Source organism: Abramis brama (genome assembly GCF_963993115.1).
Source record: "Abramis brama genome assembly, chromosome: 11".
NCBI classification, from domain to species: Eukaryota; Metazoa; Chordata; class Actinopteri; order Cypriniformes; family Leuciscidae; genus Abramis; species Abramis brama.
In genome coordinates, this window is record NC_139973.1 from 20382429 (window position 1) to 20399740 (window position 17312).

Here is a 17312-nt window from a genome sequence, read left to right on the forward strand (position 1 = left end):
GTCCACTGTGAGAGACATAATCTAAAAAAAAAATCCAGAAATCACAATATATGATTTTTTAACTATTTCTTTGTATGATACAGCTGCAAATAAGTATTTGAACACCTGTCTATCAGCTAGAATTCTGACCCTCAAAGACCTGTTAGTCTGCCTTTAAAATGTCCACCTCCACTCCATTTATTATCCTAAATTAGATGCACCTGTTTGAGGTCGTTAGCTGCATAAAGACACCTGTCCACCCCATACAATCAGTAAGAATCCAACTACTAACATGGCCAAGACCAAAGAGCTGTCCAAAGACACTAGAGACAAAATTGTACACCTCCACAAGGCTGGAAAGGGCTACGGGGAAATTGCCAAGCAGCTTGGTGAAAAAAGGTCCACTGTTGGAGCAATCATTAGAAAATGGAAGAAGCTAAACATGACTGTCAATCTCCCTCGGACTGGGGCTCCATGCAAGATCTCACCTCGTGGGGTCTCAATGATCCTAAGAAAGGTGAGAAATCAGCCCAGAACTACACGGGAGGAGCTGGTCAATGACCTGAAAAGAGCTGGGACCACCGTTTCCAAGGTTACTGTTGGTAATACACTAAGACGTCATGGTTTGAAATCATGCATGGCACGGAAGGGTCCCCTGCTTAAACCAGCACATGTCAAGGCCCGTCTTAAGTTTGCCAATCACCATTTGGATGATCCAGAGGAGTCATGGGAGAAAGTCATGTGGTCAGATGAGACCAAAATATAACGTTTTGCTCATAATTCCACTAAACGTGTTTGGAGGAAGAAGAATGATGAGTACCATCCCAAGAACACCATCCCTACTGTGAAGCATGGGGGTGGTAGCATCATGCTTTGGGAGTGTTTTTCTGCACATGGGACAGGGCGACTGCACTGTATTAAGGAGAGAATGACCGGGGCCATGTATTGCGAGATTTTGGGGAACAACCTCCTTCCCTCAGTTAGAGCATTGAAGATGGGTCGAGGCTGGGTCTTCCAACATGACAATGACCCGAAGCACACAGCCAGGATAACCAAGGAGTGGCTCTGTAAGAAGCATATCAAGGTTCTGGTGTGGCCTAGCCAGTCTCCAGACCTAAACCCAATAGAGAATCTTTGGAGGGAGCTCAAACTCCATGTTTCTCAGCGACAGCCCAGAAACCTGACTGATCTAGAGAAGATCTGTGTGGAGGAGTGGGCCAAAATCCCTCCTGCAGTGTGTGCAAACCTGGTGAAAAACTACAGGAAACGTCTGACCTCTGTAATTGCAAACAAAGGCTACTGTACCAAATATTAACATTGATTTTCTCAGGTGTTCAAATACTTATTTGCAGCTGTATCATACAAATAAATAGTTAAAAAATCATACATTGTGATTTCTGGATTTGTTTTTTTAGATTATGTCTCTCACAGTGGACATGCACCTACGATGACAATTTCAGACCCCTCCATGATTTCTAAGTGGGAGAACTTGCAAAATAGCAGGGTGTTCAAATACTTATTTTCCTCACTGTATGTAACTTTGATCTGCTGCAGGCTTCTTATAGGAAACAAAGTTGAGTGCATGTCAATATCAACTTTTTTGTTGTTGTTTTCAATCCAGGTCTGTGAAGATAATCAAAGATGTCGTCTAAGCAAAGCTCTAATAATATATCCCAGGCCAGAAGGACTGTTCAGCAGCTACGGATAGAAGCTAACATAGAGAGAATAAAGGTACAGTAAATGAACTGTTCATCAATCATTAAATAAAAGTGCTGTGGCATAACATGGTACCATTAAATATTTGAATACCATCCGTTACACAGTAAGTGAAACTTTTGGACACACTTGGTTTTAATTTGTTTCTCATGATGCCAAAAATGTTGTGAAATGGTTAATAAATTGTGCCTTCGCCTGATTTTTAAAATTTTTTAATTAGATTTAAATAAATAAATAAAGTTGGAAAAATATGGAAACACCTTCAAGACTGTTTAAATGGCATACTAAACGGCACTTTATGAGATGGTTGAGAGAATCAGAGCTGTAAATCTAGGATGGTTTGAAGAAGCTAAATTATAGTTTTTTTAATATCTTTTTTATTTTTTTTGAATTGAATTGAATTCATATTTAATTTTTTTGCTCAAAAGAAAATTCCTATACTTCCATTTGTGTTATTTTTAGGACTGTCAGTTTAATATTTTATCGTATTTTATTTAACACACACACACACACACACACACACACACACACACATATATTTATTTATATATATATGTATTTATACTTTTATATGTATTTATACTTTTATATATATATATATATATATATATATATATATATGTATATATATATATATATATATATATTTTTTTTTTTTTTTTTTTTTTTTTTTTTTTGCTAGGGCATTGGATAACCCCTTGTCCCCTTCCCATTAATTTGACTAAATGTATAAATTTGATTAATTTTGTTAAATAATTGACAGTCCTAGTTATTTAATACTTTTGATGACTTTACTTTTATTTTGAAATGTGGTATTGATTAAAGAACTGATCTTTTAGGTTGTAGGCTCACACTTCATTGCATGGACAAAAAACATTGAACCATCCTTCTTTTGTGTTTTACAGAAGAACAAAAGTCATATAATTGACAAAATAATAAATAAAAAAAGTAATTAACTACCAATGAAATCTGTATGCACTTCTTTCTTCTGTAAAATGGGGAAAAATGATTTTGAAAAATGACTTAGTGGTTTTTTGTCATACAATAAAAGTCAGTGGGATTCAGTATTGTCTTGGACACCACTGATGTTCATTGCATGGACAAAATAGTTGGAATATTATCTTTTTGCATTTTACATATGTACAAAAGTCATATTATTGACAGAATTTTCAAGTTTGGATGAACTATCACTTCAGTGACTAATTAATAGTTAATTTACTTGTACACAAATCTCTCAAATTTCACATTGTGTCTCTTCTCTGCAGGTGTCTAAGGCTTCTGCAGACCTCATGCATTACTGCAGCGAACATGCCAAGTATGACCCTCTGCTTATGGGTATCCCAGCTTCAGAAAATCCTTTTAAAGATAAAAAGCCCTGCACTATATTGTAGTGGGATGCTTGAACTCTTGATGTGTGTTTTGATGTTCCTTTTATTGTTATTTTTTTGAGAGAGAATATGATCTTCAAACATCCATTCCCTATTTGCCTTAAAGTGAACCAAACCCCAAGCCATTATTTGATTGTATCCACAAATCTCCTGACTAGAAATGTTCATGTTGTCTATGAAAAGGAGAGTCAAAGCACCTAGTAAACAAATCATTAGTGGCGCAAAGACAAAAACCAACCCATGAATGCATTTTTAGCTTTAGGGCACAGCACAGATGACTTGTTTGCTTTGTGATGGAGTCCACTGATGTGGTTGTGCCTCCTGCAAATAAAGGGTGAGGTCAGAGTGGGCGCTAGTATCACAAAGCACAGGAAACGATCATTTAATGACTGCAGTCTGTAATATATATCTGCAGATAAGCAGAGCCTCATCTGCAGTGCTTTTGACCCTATCTGATGCTTTTAAAGGTGTCCAGTCACAGGGAGTGTGGAGGGTTGATGTGAGGGGTGAAATGTCAGCATCATGAATGTGTGAAGGGTGCTTGTGCTCATTGGAGGAGGAAACAGGTGTCTTTGGAGGCGTCACATTGACGCAATGCTGCTCCGGCCCTCCCTCATTAACTCACTCTTTGAACAATGGAGTGATACAAAGCTAACTACTCCTGTCAAAACACTACATACAACGTCGTGCCCTTTTCTTTTTCTCTTTTTCTCCTTTTATCCTTTTCTCCAGGGGAGCAGTGTTTCAAAAGTTCAACAACTGCCTAAACTTGCAGATCAGCATTTTAAGAGTAACCTAATACAAAATGATGTGTTCATGTGGAAATGTTGTTTATTTCAGCCAGACAGAATGTGGGTAACACTTTACAATAAGGTTCAATTCATTGATTACTTCAACTTGAAATGTTAAAAATGTAAAATACACTACAGTTCAAAAGTTTAGGGTCAGTAAGATAAAAATTGTTCTATTAAGCAAAGATGCATTAAATTGATCAAAAGTGACAGTAAGCACATTTGTTACAAAAAAAAAAAAAATCTGTTTCTAATTAACTTTCTATTCCTAAAAGAATCCTGGAAAAAAATATGGTTTCCACTGAAATATTTAGCGATACACAACTGTTTTTAAACTGTGATAATAAGAACTGTTACTTGAGCACCAAATTAAAGCTGATTTTTGATGTAACGACTGCAGAAAATTTAGCTTTGCCATCACACTAATAAACTGTTGTTTTAAATTGTAATTATATTTCACAGTATATCCTTTTTTTTACTGTATTTTTTTTTATTAAAATTAATCAATTACTCACCCTCATGTCGTTCCAAACCCGTAAGACTTTCGTTCATCTTAGAAACACAGATGAAGATGTTTTAAATTAAAAAGAGATTTCTGTCCCTTACTTGAAAGTCTACACAACTACTACTTTGTTGCTTAAAAAAGTTCAGAGAGACATCTTAAAACTAATCCGTATGAATCGAGCGGTTTAACCCAAATTTTGTGTAGAGATTCAATCGCTTTATATGATGAACAGATTTAATTTATGCTTTTATTCACATATAGTAAACATTGAACATAAGTGAACATAAGAACATAAGAAGCTCACATGGTGGTACAAACAAGAATTAGCCTAACCTCATTGGTTCTTGCGGAAGCTCAAACGTGCTGCGTAACACACGAGAATTAGCCTAACCTCATTGGTTCTTGCGGAAGCTCAGACGTGCTGCGTACAAACGAGAATTAGCCTAACCTCATTGGTTCTTGCGGAAGCTCAAACGTGCTGCGTAACACACGAGAATTAGCCTAACCTCATTGGTTCTTGCAGAAGCTCAAACGTGCTGCGTACAAACGAGAATTAGCCTAACCTCATTGGTTCTTGCAGAAGCTCAAACGTGCTGCGTAACACACGAGAATTAGCCTAACCTCATTGGTTCTTGCGGAAGCTCAAACGTGCTGCGTACAAACGAGAATTAGCCTAACCTCATTGGTTCTTGCGGAAGCTCAAAAGTGCTGGGTAACACACGAGAATTAGCCTAACCTCATTGGTTCTTGCGGAAGCTCAGACGTGCTGCGTACAAACGAGAATTAGCCTAACCTCATTGGTTCTTGCGGAAGCTCAAAAGTGCTGGGTAACACACGAGAATTAGCCTAACCTCATTGGTTCTTGCGGAAGCTCAGACGTGCTGCGTAACACAAGAATGAACCTCATTGGTTCTCGCACGTCAAGCAAGCATGCTTGAGCTTCTGTTTACCGTTATGTGTGCGTTGATTATTTCTATATGAATAAAAGCCCAAATTTATATATATATATATATATATATATATATATATATATATGTCGTCATTTCTCTTTATTTAATGTGAAGTATTACCAAACTGTGTTTGTTTTACCCATTTCACAGAACCCCCATTCTCTAAAAAAAAATTTTTTGAAAAACTTCTGAATTTGCATTAGGATACTTTGACTCTTGTTATTGCCCTGTGTATTATAGATACAGTACCAACACTTTATTGCAGATCATGGTACATAATATATTGTAACCCTTTAATGATTATTTACAAGATGCCTTATACCATAATGTATGCATTTCTTGATTGTTTCTTTTTTATGTCAAACTTTTAATGTCATTGTGCCATCTCATTCTGGGATCTAACCAGCAATAGAAACTCACGTAGGTTCACATATATATGATGTTTCTGTACAAACCGAGCACACAATGATTTCTCTGATTGTGGTAATTTTTGTGACTGTTATATTCATGCATTTTGACATCATTCCATGTTTACAACTCCTGTACCTTTTTTGTAAAACTCTTGTGAACTGCCATGCATATAATGAAAGTGAGTGTGTAATGCCTTCATGACACAGCTGGCAGAAAACAACTTCACCAGACCAGCAGAACCAGCCTTACTGAAGTATTCCTGACTCGTTCACTGTGTCGAGACAACAGCCAGAGTTAAACTACTGTGAACTAGTGGTGCTGCTGTCCCACAGACATCTTCTGGATATATACCCAGGCCGACATCTGATCCTTGCCTGTACAACAATAATGATTTATCATGCAACTGAACTTGCAACTGTGCTAAACCACAATCTTATTTGAACATCAGCATGCTTTGAATGGCAATTTCAGCCTTGCTTTCTCGTTGAGCGATGCTTTTAAAGTGACATTTTTGCAATGTTTCCCAAAAGTAGTATTGAGTTGTCACAATGGCCTGTTGTTATTTGGACAATTGTGTTTTTCCTGATGCAGTGGTCATTTCTAAAGGTGCTTTTGTATTGTAAATATGACATGCACAAGCTTTTCGGTCTGCCTTCTTATCTCTTTTTGCCTTTGAAAAATATATATCTTTTTTTATGAAGAGCATTCAGTGTCATCATATATAAATGAATTTTCCATCTTCCTTTCATTGTGCAGAATTCCAGAACTGGGTCCCAATATATTGGGTTGTAGATGTTGTCTTTTCCCAACAAAATATAGTTTTATTCTCAGACTTGTTGTCTTGTTTATGCATGTTCTCTTCTAAGTCCGGTATTAAATTTACATTTATTTATTTAATTTAATTTAATTAAAAATGTATTTATATTGCACTTTTCACAATACATATTGTTTCAAAGCAGCTTCACATAAAATGCATGTTTCAATGTTACAATCATATTTAGCAAATGCTAATACAAGCAGAAACAATTATTAGAAAGTTATATACAGTATATATAAGTCAAGTCACCTTTATATTGTTTCAAAGCAGCTTTACAGTGATAACAGGAAAATAATGGCTGTACAGCAGATCTAGAAGAAAATAGCTTAAGTAAGTACAAGTGTTGATTCATTTCTGTTGTGAAAAAGTTACGTTTTGGGGTCAATAAGAAACTGATACTTCTATATGGCAAGGACACATTGAGTTGATCAAAAGTGACAGTAAAACTAATTATTACAAAAAAATGCTGTTCTTTTGAACTTTCAGTTTATAAGAAAATCCTGAAAAATTATTTTGTAAAAAAATATTGTATCATGGTTTCCACAAAAATATTAAGAAGCATAACTGTTTTCAACATCGATAATAATATTAGCAACAAATCAGAATATTAGAATGTTCTCTGAAGTATCATGTGACACTGAAGAGTAATGGCTGCTGAAAATTCAGCCTTAATTGTAATAATACTTCACAATATTACTATTTTTACTCTATTTTGGATCAAATAAATGCAGCCTTGATGCATTATAATAACTGCATAAAGGCAATCAAATCAACCATTCTGTCATAGGTGCACTCAAAATCAAACCCTTTAAAAAAATTGTTTTGTCATATTATCAAGTTTGTTTGTTTTTTGTCACTAGAGTATAATGTGTATGTAATAACTTCCTTATGCTTTCCCACACCAGCCAGGTGTTCATGGTCTCACTTCTCCCACTTGCTCTAATTTCTCTGATATTGTTTTATTTGGGTCTCTGCTCCAGGTCAAAGCCTTGTTGTTATGCAATGAGTAGAGCTCCTCTCATACTCGCTACACTCAGAAACAGGTCAGACTGTATTTACTGCCCTAGATCGATGTTATCAGTGGAGCTTCTTGCGGTTGATTGATGAACTGGCTTTGTGCTCTTGTCAATTTTAGTGATAGAGTTACATGTCATCTCGGGTGGAAAGGCTCCAGGATAAACCCCGTAATCCTGTTTAAGGAAAACAGGAGCCATTTATTTGTTATTATTCAGCTATACAGTGAGGAAAATAAGTATTTGAACACCCTGCTATTTTGCAAGTTCTCCCACTTGGAAATCATGGAGGGGTCTGAAATTGTCATCGTAGGTGCATGTCCACTGTGAGAGACATAATCTAAAAAAAAAATCCAGAAATCACAATATATGATTTTTTTAACTATTTATTTGTATGATACAACTGCAAATAAGTATTTGAACACCTGTCTATCAGCTAGAATTCTGACCCTCAAAGACCTGTTAGTCTGCCTTTAAAATGTCCACCTCCACTCCATTTATTATCCTAAATTAGATGCACCTGTTTGAGGTCGTTAGCTGCATAAAGACACCTGTCCACCCCATACAATCAGTAAGAATCCAACTACTAACATGGCCAAGACCAAAGAGCTGTCCAAAGACACTAGAGACAAAATTGTACACCTCCACAAGGCTGGAAAGGGCTACGGGGAAATTGCCAAGCAGCTTGGTGAAAAAAGGTCCACTGTTGGAGCAATCATTAGAAAATGGAAGAAGCTAAACATGACTGTCAATCTCCCTTGGACTGGGGCTCCATGCAAGATCTCACCTCGTGGGGTCTCAGTGATCCTAAGAAAGGTGAGAAATCAGCCCAGAACTACACGGGAGGAGCTGGTCAATGACCTGAAAAGAGCTGGGACCACCGTTTCCAAGGTTACTGTTGGTAATACACTAAGACGTCATGGTTTGATATCATGCATGGCACGGAAGGTTCCCCTGCTTAAACCAGCACATGTCAAGGCCCGTCTTAAGTTTGCCAATGACCATTTGGATGATCCAGAGGAGTCATGGGAGAAAGTCATGTGGTCAGATAAGACCAAAATAGAACTTTTTGGTCATAATTCCACTAAACGTGTTTGGAGGAAGAAGAATGATGAGTACCATCCCAAGAACACCATGAAGCATGGGGGTGGTAGCATCATGCTTTGGGGGTGTTTTTCTGCACATGGGACACGGCGACTGCACTGTATTAAGGAGAGGATGACCAGGGCCATGTATTGCGAGATTTTGGGGAACAACCTACTTCCCTCAGTTAGAGCATTGAAGATGGGTCGAGGCTGGGTCTTCCAACATGACAATGACCCAAAGCACACAGCCAGGATAACCAAGGAGTGGCTCTGTAAGAAGCATATCAAGGTTCTGGTGTGGCCTAGCCAGTCTCCAGACCTAAACCCAATAGAGAATCTTTGGAGGGAGCTCAAACTCCGTGTTTCTCAGCGACAGCCCAGAAACCTGACTGATCTAGAGAAGATCTGTGTGGAGGAGTGGGCCAAAATCCCTCCTGCAGTGTGTGCAAACCTGGTGAAAAACTACAGGAAACGTTTGACCTCTGTAATTGCAAACAAAGGCTACTGTACCAAATATTAACATTGATTTTCTCAGGTGTTCAAATACTTATTTGCAGCTGTATCATACAAATAAATAGTTAAAAAATCATACATTGTGATTTCTGGATATTTTTTTTTTAGATTATGTCTCTCACAGTGGACATGCACCTACGATGACAATTTCAGACCCCTCCATGATTTCTAAGTGGGAGAACTTGCAAAATAGCAGGGTGTTCAAATACTTATTTTCCTCACTGTATATGCCAGAGCTTTCCGAGACCACAGGTGTCCATTAATGAATATAGGACGTTAATCTCACCACTGCAGAACCTAGTATGGTCACACTTTAGTTTAGGGTCCAGTTCTCACTATTAATTAACTAAATATTAATTACGACTTTTGCCTCAATAAACTCATAATTATTAATAGTAAGGTAGTTGTTAAGTTTAGGTATTAGGATTATGGGATGTGAAATATGGTCATGCAGAATAAAGCATTAATATGTGCTTTACAAGTACTAGTAAACAGCCAATATCCTAGTAATATGCATGCTAATAAGCAACTAGTAAATAGTGAGAATTGGACCCTAAACTAAAGTGTTACCATTTGAACAAACTAAAGGCACGACAATGATGTACTAAAACCAGAAAAGTTTTTCCTTTATGATTTTCGTGTACAGACGACAATATGTCAAAAGTGTCAGAAACATCCCTGTTCACACGGATCTGAAAAAACCCCCCGCTGTATTATTCATGCCAGGCCAGTAGTTGGCGATGTTACTTTGTTAAGAAACGCTACGAGCCTATAGACTGAACATGTAATACGCATGTGCATGTAACCATTTGCACAAATTCGCTTTTTTGTAGTTTACACAGAGACAATAACGGTATCGTTTTGAAATCCTTTTTCAAAAGTTTGTCTTTTCAGACCCCCAAAACACGGTTGGCGTGTAAATGAACGGCCAAAACGCATAAAAAGTGTTCTGTTTTTAGTTGAAAATGGTGTTGTGTAAGCAGCCCCTAAGGGCACTTATTAATGAGGAACTCAACAAGAAACAGGTGAACAACATAATTAGTAATCATGGAAACAAACTAGTGACAAGAACAAAAGGAAACAGGAATGAAACACTATTGTTCAAAAGTTTGGGGTCAGTAAGATTTTTTAATTCCCCTTATGCTCACCAAGGCTGCATTTATTTAATCAAAAATACAGAAAAAAAAGTAAAACTGAAATATTATTACAGTTTAAAATAACTGTTTTCTATTTTAATATATTTAAAAATATAATTTATTCCTGTGATGGAAAAGCTGATTTTTTTTAAGTCTTCAGTATCACATGATCCTTCAGAAATCAATCTAATGATTTGGTGCTCAAGAAACATTTCTTATTATTGTCATTATTGTTTTTCCAGGATGCTTTGATTAATAGAAAAAACATAATTTATTTGAAATAGATTAATAGATTTTTTAACAATATAAAAGTCTTTACTGTGACTTTTGATCAATATATTGCACACTTATTGAATAAAATAATTCATTTCCTTTAAAAAAGTATAGTGTAATCATGCATGATTTTGCAAGTAAAGGATTACTTACAATAGCTTTTTACCCCTCTGGGAAGAGGAACATTAAATTGTTTGATCTGTGGCACTGCAGTTAGTCCCTTCAGAAACATTTGCATTCCTCATGTGTGGGAACAGTCAACGTCTCACTTCCACCTATTAAAATCATGGCCCCAAACGCATAAAGCTGGAGTTTCCCAGCTCTAGGCACTTTTAGCGAGAAAGTACCACTGTGTCACACCATTTACCTGCGCACCTGTATTTAGCAAGATGAGGTTAATGGAAGGCCGGGTGGTAGAAACTCCAAAGGTCACTGCAGCAGGGGCATAATGTCAGCCCTGTTTACTTCAGCCTAGGACAGAAATATCCCTCCCAAAATGGTCAGTCTGGCTCTCTGATGGGGCTTTTGCATCACAGTTGTGTGTGTAGTCAAGTGTAGTAAAGATCCAAGTGTAGCTTTAAATGTATTTCTTAACTAAAACACGTAACTGCATCCCCATCCTTCTTTTTTTGTTGCCAAAGACTCCCCTTGCCAGGAACCCTATAGGTAGAAAGACTCCTTTATGCTATATACGAGGAAATATATGCAGGATTTTTATTTTATTTCATAGTTGTCAGTAAAATTATTCTGCTCAATAAATTTTATGATTTCTGACCTTTAGAAAACAGAATGGTCATTAATGTCAAAGTTAATTTCAACATTTATAAATGTTTTAAATCAAAAATTGTTCATATTTTAACAATAGTAAATGCACTGTGAACCAACAAGAACAAGAACAAACATTGAAGAATTGTATTTTTATTATCTAACATTAACAAAGATTATTAAAGGGGTGGTTGAATATGATTTAACTTTTTTAACTTTAGTTAGTGTGTAATGTTGCTGTTTGAGCATAAACAAGATCTGCAAAGTTACGACGCTTAAAGTTCGAAGCAAAGAGAGATATTTGCTTTTAAAGAAATTGCTTTTTAAGGACTACAACAAACGGCTGGTAGGGACTACACCAGGGACAGGCAACTCCGGTCCTGGAGGGCCACTGTCCTGCAGAGTTTAGCTTCAGCCCTGATAAAAACTCACCTGCCTGTATAGATTTAGTAATCCTGAAAACACTGATTGCCTATTCCAGGTGTGTTTAATTAGGGTTGGAGCTAAACTCTGCAGGACAGTGGCCCTCCAGGACCGGAGTTGCCTATCCCTGGACTACACGATATTCCTCCAGGGTTAGTGACATCACTAACCCTAAAATTTACATAAACCCGCCCCCGGGAACGTGATTTATAGATTATCAAGACAGAATATGCTAATCAATGACTAGAGGATAACTACACATAAGCTACATAAATTCATCAACTAACCATTCAGAAATGTTCTGTTGCTTCTACAGGTTGTCACTTCTTCTTCAGTCTCTCCATCTATCTGACCTCAGTTTGAACATAACAGGCTAAAAGTTTTAGAAATTTCCAGTGCATGTCTGTGTGAGGTAAAAGGACACAAGCTCTTGAAGCTCCACCCTCTGTGCCGGGAGCAGCAGCTCATTTGCATTTAAAATGACAGGCACAAAAACTATGTGTTTTTGCTCACCCTCAAAAAGTGACAACTTTAACATGCTATATAAAAATATCTGTGGGGTATTTTGAGCTAAAACTTCACATACACACTCTGGGGACATCAAAGACTTATTTTACATCTTGTGAAAAGGACATTATACCACCCCTTTAAATGCTGCAAATATATTGCTTGTTGTTGTTCGTTAGCTAATGCATTAACTAATGTTAACAAATGGGACCTTATTCTAAAGTTACTGATTAACGTTAAGTGAGTTAGATGATAACAAAGATCATCTAAATAAAAAAAAACAGGGGAAATGAACACGCACAATTAAATACCCAATAAATAAAAATAAACAAATAATAATATTGATGGATATGTTCCCATGTCTTGCATCCATAGTTTAAGGGAACATGAACACTGAGGATCAGTTTCCTGTTTGAAAATATGGCCGAATGACCCAGTTCCTTTGTACAAACTGTTTCCCAACATCAGCTGCTTAAGAGAAATGCAGCAAAGCTTTAGTTGGAAATGAAACAAGAGTTCACAGTGGTATTCAATATTAGGGTCTTTCCAGTCTTCTCTCTCTTTGTCCTGTCTCATTCTTGCAGTGAACTCAGCAAAAGTCAAGTCACCTTTATTTATATAGAGCTTTTTACAATACAGATTGCATCAAAGCAGCTTCACAGTGATAACATGAAAATAATACAACAAAATATCCCCAACTAAGCAAGCCAAAAGCCAAGGCAACAGTGGCAAGGAACCAAAACTCCATCAGGTGACAGAATGGAGAAAAAAACCTTGGGAGAAACCAGGCTCAGTCGGGGGCCAGTTCTCCTCTGGCCAACGAACGAACAGTGTATGATTATGATCCAGGCAGCATTACAGGTCAGAAGGAACAGAGGGCTATTTTTAGTTGTCAGCTCTCCTGCTGCAGCCTTGAATAGCCTTGCCTCTTTCCATTTTATTTGTGCACATTTAAACTCTGCCATAGTTTTGCATGTCCCCCACCCCGTCTGTATGCTGATGCTGTCAGGTATGATTCACTCTCTCAGCGCTATTTCTATTTCTGACTTGGTCAGGGCCCGGATTATCTTCTGTTTTGTGTAAAGACACAAGGCCGTGATGACCCAACGTCATGCGTCTCCCAGCTGCCGTAGTGAACGTAATGGAATTCTCTATCCCGCCTACTTGTGGAAATACCTTATTTTTTTTTTAGCAATACAAGAGAAGAAAGCTGTTGGACGGTTTTCAAAATGCTGTTGACAAAATAAAGCCCAATGACACTTCAAAACTGCCCTCTACAACATCAAAATTTAGTTGCAACGTCATAAAATAGTTTTTTAGCAAATAAATGTCCTTTTTTTTTTTTTTTTTTTTTTAACACGTTCATTGACCATGTTTAAAGTACTTTAGGAATACACGGATAAGTAAATTCTGCCTGATTCCGACAAGTCAATAATAGTTTATTTTATGGCCGATGATAAAAAAAAAAGCCTGAATTCTGAAATTCCAAAAAATTCTGCAGTTTTTTCTAAAGCAACTAATTTATATCTAAATCAATAAAGACGGTTTATATTCCCTTTTAAATAATAATACAGGACATCATAAGTAATGATCTTAAATTCCAAAACATTGTGCACCCATAGTTTACAGGAACATCTTGTGACCTCTTTGTACTGATATTTAAATTCTGACTGATTCTGATAAGCCAATAATATTATTTTAATTGTATGGCCAATGACTGAAAAATAGCCTTTAAAAAAAATTCTGCACAATTTCTAAAGAATAAAATATTAAAAACTAAAACCAGTCCTTTCAAATGCTACAAGAGGGGTTTATGCATCTGAACATTTTAATGTAACGTATGCAAAATAAATTCTCATTTTAAGATTTGCTAAAGAGTGTTGTTAAATTATTAGCATTTTTAAGGATTAGCATTGAGTGTTTGTTAGGTGGATGCAAAGCTTATCTAACTGTAAAAATAGTGGCATTGAGCATGCACAGTTAAATATCCAAAATAATCTGATACATATAAATATCAGCCGATAACCGATATGGTAGCAACATATTGTGCATAACTAGTTCAATGAACTCACAGACAATAGAAACACTGCCAAAGACATATACATGGGTCAGACATTTTATTTTTAACAATATCTGAAGATGAAAGCAACAATATAAATACAATTAATAAATTAACAGTTTAAAATACAGAGAACATATTCCAGTATAGTTAAAATGAAAACAAGGAACTCATTTCTATCTAAATAAAGAATGTTGTATATTCCCTTTTAAATAATTAGAATACAGGACAGCATTAATATCATAAGTTGTCTTTAAATTGCAGCGTGTCTGCAAAAGGGTCATGCCCAACATTTAACAGTCCATCTGATCTGTGACATCCGATCACATTTCATTGAATAGATTCCAGTTGGACTCACTCCAGTCTCTCAGGTCACTCCTAGTCCTCTAATCCAGCATGTGTGATTCAGTTTCCTGTACAGTCTCATTCCCGGCAAACTGCGGAACTTGTGATTCCCTGGAAGCACTGCGAACATAGTGCTGAGTCATTCTTCCTGCTCTGAGGTGAAACCATGAATCGACCGTCCAGCATGACACACAAAATCCACACTTCTGATCATTGGGTTTGCTGGAATACATTTCATCCATTGAATTTCATTAATCCCCCTCATGTCTCATTCTCACTGGCATTAAGCTTCATCCAGAGCACAAATCTAGTGCAGTAGCCCGTAAAAGCGGTGACATTGTTTGTCCACTTCTGTTCATCGTTCGGGGAGATTGATAACCGGCACCCACTGGTCCAAACCCCGGCTGTCTCTGCAGAATCGATTCAGCTTGCCGAGGGCTGGATCCTTCCACGTGGATGACTGTGGATTCTGTGAAGGAAAAAGAGAAACATTGTGAGTGAAGTGCACTTGTATGTCACATGTATTCTAGATCAATTCAGTAGGTCTGCAAGAGTCTGGCGGTAAGTGATTTTAACAGCTGCTGTTAACTGACAAGCACTTGTTTTCAAAGGGCCTCTCTCTAATTTGTTAAAGATGGTCACTTCACAGAGCCTTTTCTTCCAGGAAACGGTGTTTGCAGAAATGCCCCACTGTTGCACAGGAAGTTCTGCGAATACTAAAGGCGGCCACAGAAGTTCAGCAGTGCTATTAGATCACTCTGAAGAGCTGCCAGTTTACTGCAGCTCCAGACCGGCTGGAATTCCACATCACAGACACTCTGAACGGATCGTTGAACTTTAAACTACTTCAGGCGTGCCGTTCTCAAAGAGTTTAACTAATCCTTTCCTGGCAGTTAATATGAATATGCAATGAACAAGTCTGCAGCTGTGATCGAAGCAATTGCGTGCAAGCAATAAACTGATACAAAGAGTATGACATGACACATACGGTGACTAACACACAGTGTAGGTCCATCGACTCTCCTCCCGGTTTCACACCCTCCAGGATCTCTGCCAGACGTCTCATGTTGTTCACTCGCAAGATATTGATGTCATTCTCGCAACAGAACGCTTGGATCAAGGTGAAGTGAATCTGGAGCGCGACATCTTTCACATCCTCCTCGTCTGTGGCCAGCAGACATAAGACCACGTTGTCTGGGTCCCTGCGAAAATGTCAATGAAAGTACATTTTAAAAAAATGTGCAAAAGCAGGAAAATATCCAATGGAAATTTTAATCTTAAGGTGCGATCACACTGGCAAAATTCCGTGAGCAAAAAAGATCCAATGTCTATTGTCAATAGTGAAGCACAGATTTTTTAAATGTGAAATAACCCAGGTATGGTTTGGATGCAAAGGGTCTTCCAATGTTCACTTACACATTAAGTGACTTCGCTGCCTCATAAACTCCCACAGTGATGCATCCCTGAGGTAATGCAGCAGTCAGAACCTCTTCCAGTGCCTTTTCAACAGTGTCCATTCTAAGAGATGATTAAAAAAACACATCAGCTTTAACTTACAGGCGATCCCTCATACAAACTGAACAATACAATTCTCACGGTTTGCAAAAGATCAATGTCACACAAGTATTGTTGTTTGGTCGAACTTCTGCAGGAGTTCCTTGCAGCAAATAAGTATTTAAGAAAGAAAAGAGACAAATGTGCAATGACAGACGCGTTCGTTAATAAAGCAGATCACCACATGGTAAAAAATAATAATAAAAAAATCGGGAAATTATTGTGATCTTTCAACGGCACAAACGGACAACAGGCACGGTCAAACTAATATGCAACACCTGTGGGTTTTATATGAAAACATACCTTTCCGTTGCGTTGTCTCCACACGGTTCTTCAAAAGTCATATTGCACATTAGAAACGGATATCCTTTAAGTATGTGCTCTCTGTTAATTAAGTAATCCTGTGCGAACCAGACAGGAATATGCAGCTCGTGCAGAGTGAAGTGCTAAAATGAAACTCACGATGATACGTACGTGAGACAGTAGAGTAGAGCACTCTACTCGCTCCGGTCTCATTTACATACCGTCCCTGATTGGTCAGCTCACATGGACGCGCACACATGAACACGGAGAGTAATTAAATACAGTTGCAATTACAACCGCTGAATATATATTCTAAATATATATTATATGCTTGCATAATAATTTGTAGTCAATCACTTAAGAATATACTAACAAAACAAAATAAATAAATAATGTTGCTTCAGGCCAACTTAATCTTTCTAAAACGTCGAAATTTGAGTGATCATCAACGTGACTAAAGTGACATCTGGTGGCGGATTAGTGAAGTCTTCGAATTTATTGTTTAACTTCAATTTTTGAAATGTTTTTGCTTATTGAAATTATAGTATTTAAATAAGCTGAATAAGGTTGAATAAGCTAAAATATAAATATGGACATTTTGCATCATTGTGCTAGTTTAGTAAAATAAACTTAAAATACACACATATTCAATGCATACATGTATTGCAGCATGCAATTGTTTTTATATAAATCTGCATAAAACTTCCCTGCTAAGAAAGAATGTAAGAAAGAATCTAAGATCTAAGGAAGAAAATAAAATATGTGGTACCAACTTCAGA

The 17312-nt window shown here is 37.1% G+C and overlaps 3 protein-coding genes across 4 annotated transcripts in view; 2 read left to right on the forward strand and 1 right to left on the reverse strand.

Moving 5' to 3' along the window:
* gng12b (guanine nucleotide binding protein (G protein), gamma 12b) overlaps positions 1-6479 on the forward strand; it is a 59029-nt gene extending 52550 nt beyond the window's left edge. For both annotated transcript variants that reach the window (XM_084128321.1, XM_084128322.1), the window contains exons 2-3: positions 1601-1710; positions 2961-6479. In XM_084128321.1, the coding sequence (XP_083984447.1) occupies positions 1621-1710; positions 2961-3086 (216 nt within the window). In that variant the 5' untranslated portion in view covers positions 1601-1620 and the 3' untranslated portion in view covers positions 3087-6479. The remainder of the gene's footprint in view (positions 1-1600; positions 1711-2960) is intronic.
* Positions 1-17312, forward strand: part of LOC311091899 (retinol dehydrogenase 8) — a 239871-nt gene that overhangs the window by 78657 nt on the left and 143902 nt on the right. The gene's annotated exons all lie outside the window — the stretch shown is intronic.
* On the reverse strand, positions 14373-16764 carry gadd45ab (growth arrest and DNA-damage-inducible, alpha, b). The gene is made up of 4 exons (XM_084129359.1): positions 16534-16764; positions 16093-16194; positions 15665-15878; positions 14373-15145 (listed from the first exon to the last, which is right to left on the reverse strand). Exons 1-4 carry the CDS (start codon positions 16581-16583, stop codon positions 15032-15034), a joined length of 480 nt encoding a protein of 159 aa, XP_083985485.1. The 5' UTR covers positions 16584-16764; the 3' UTR covers positions 14373-15031.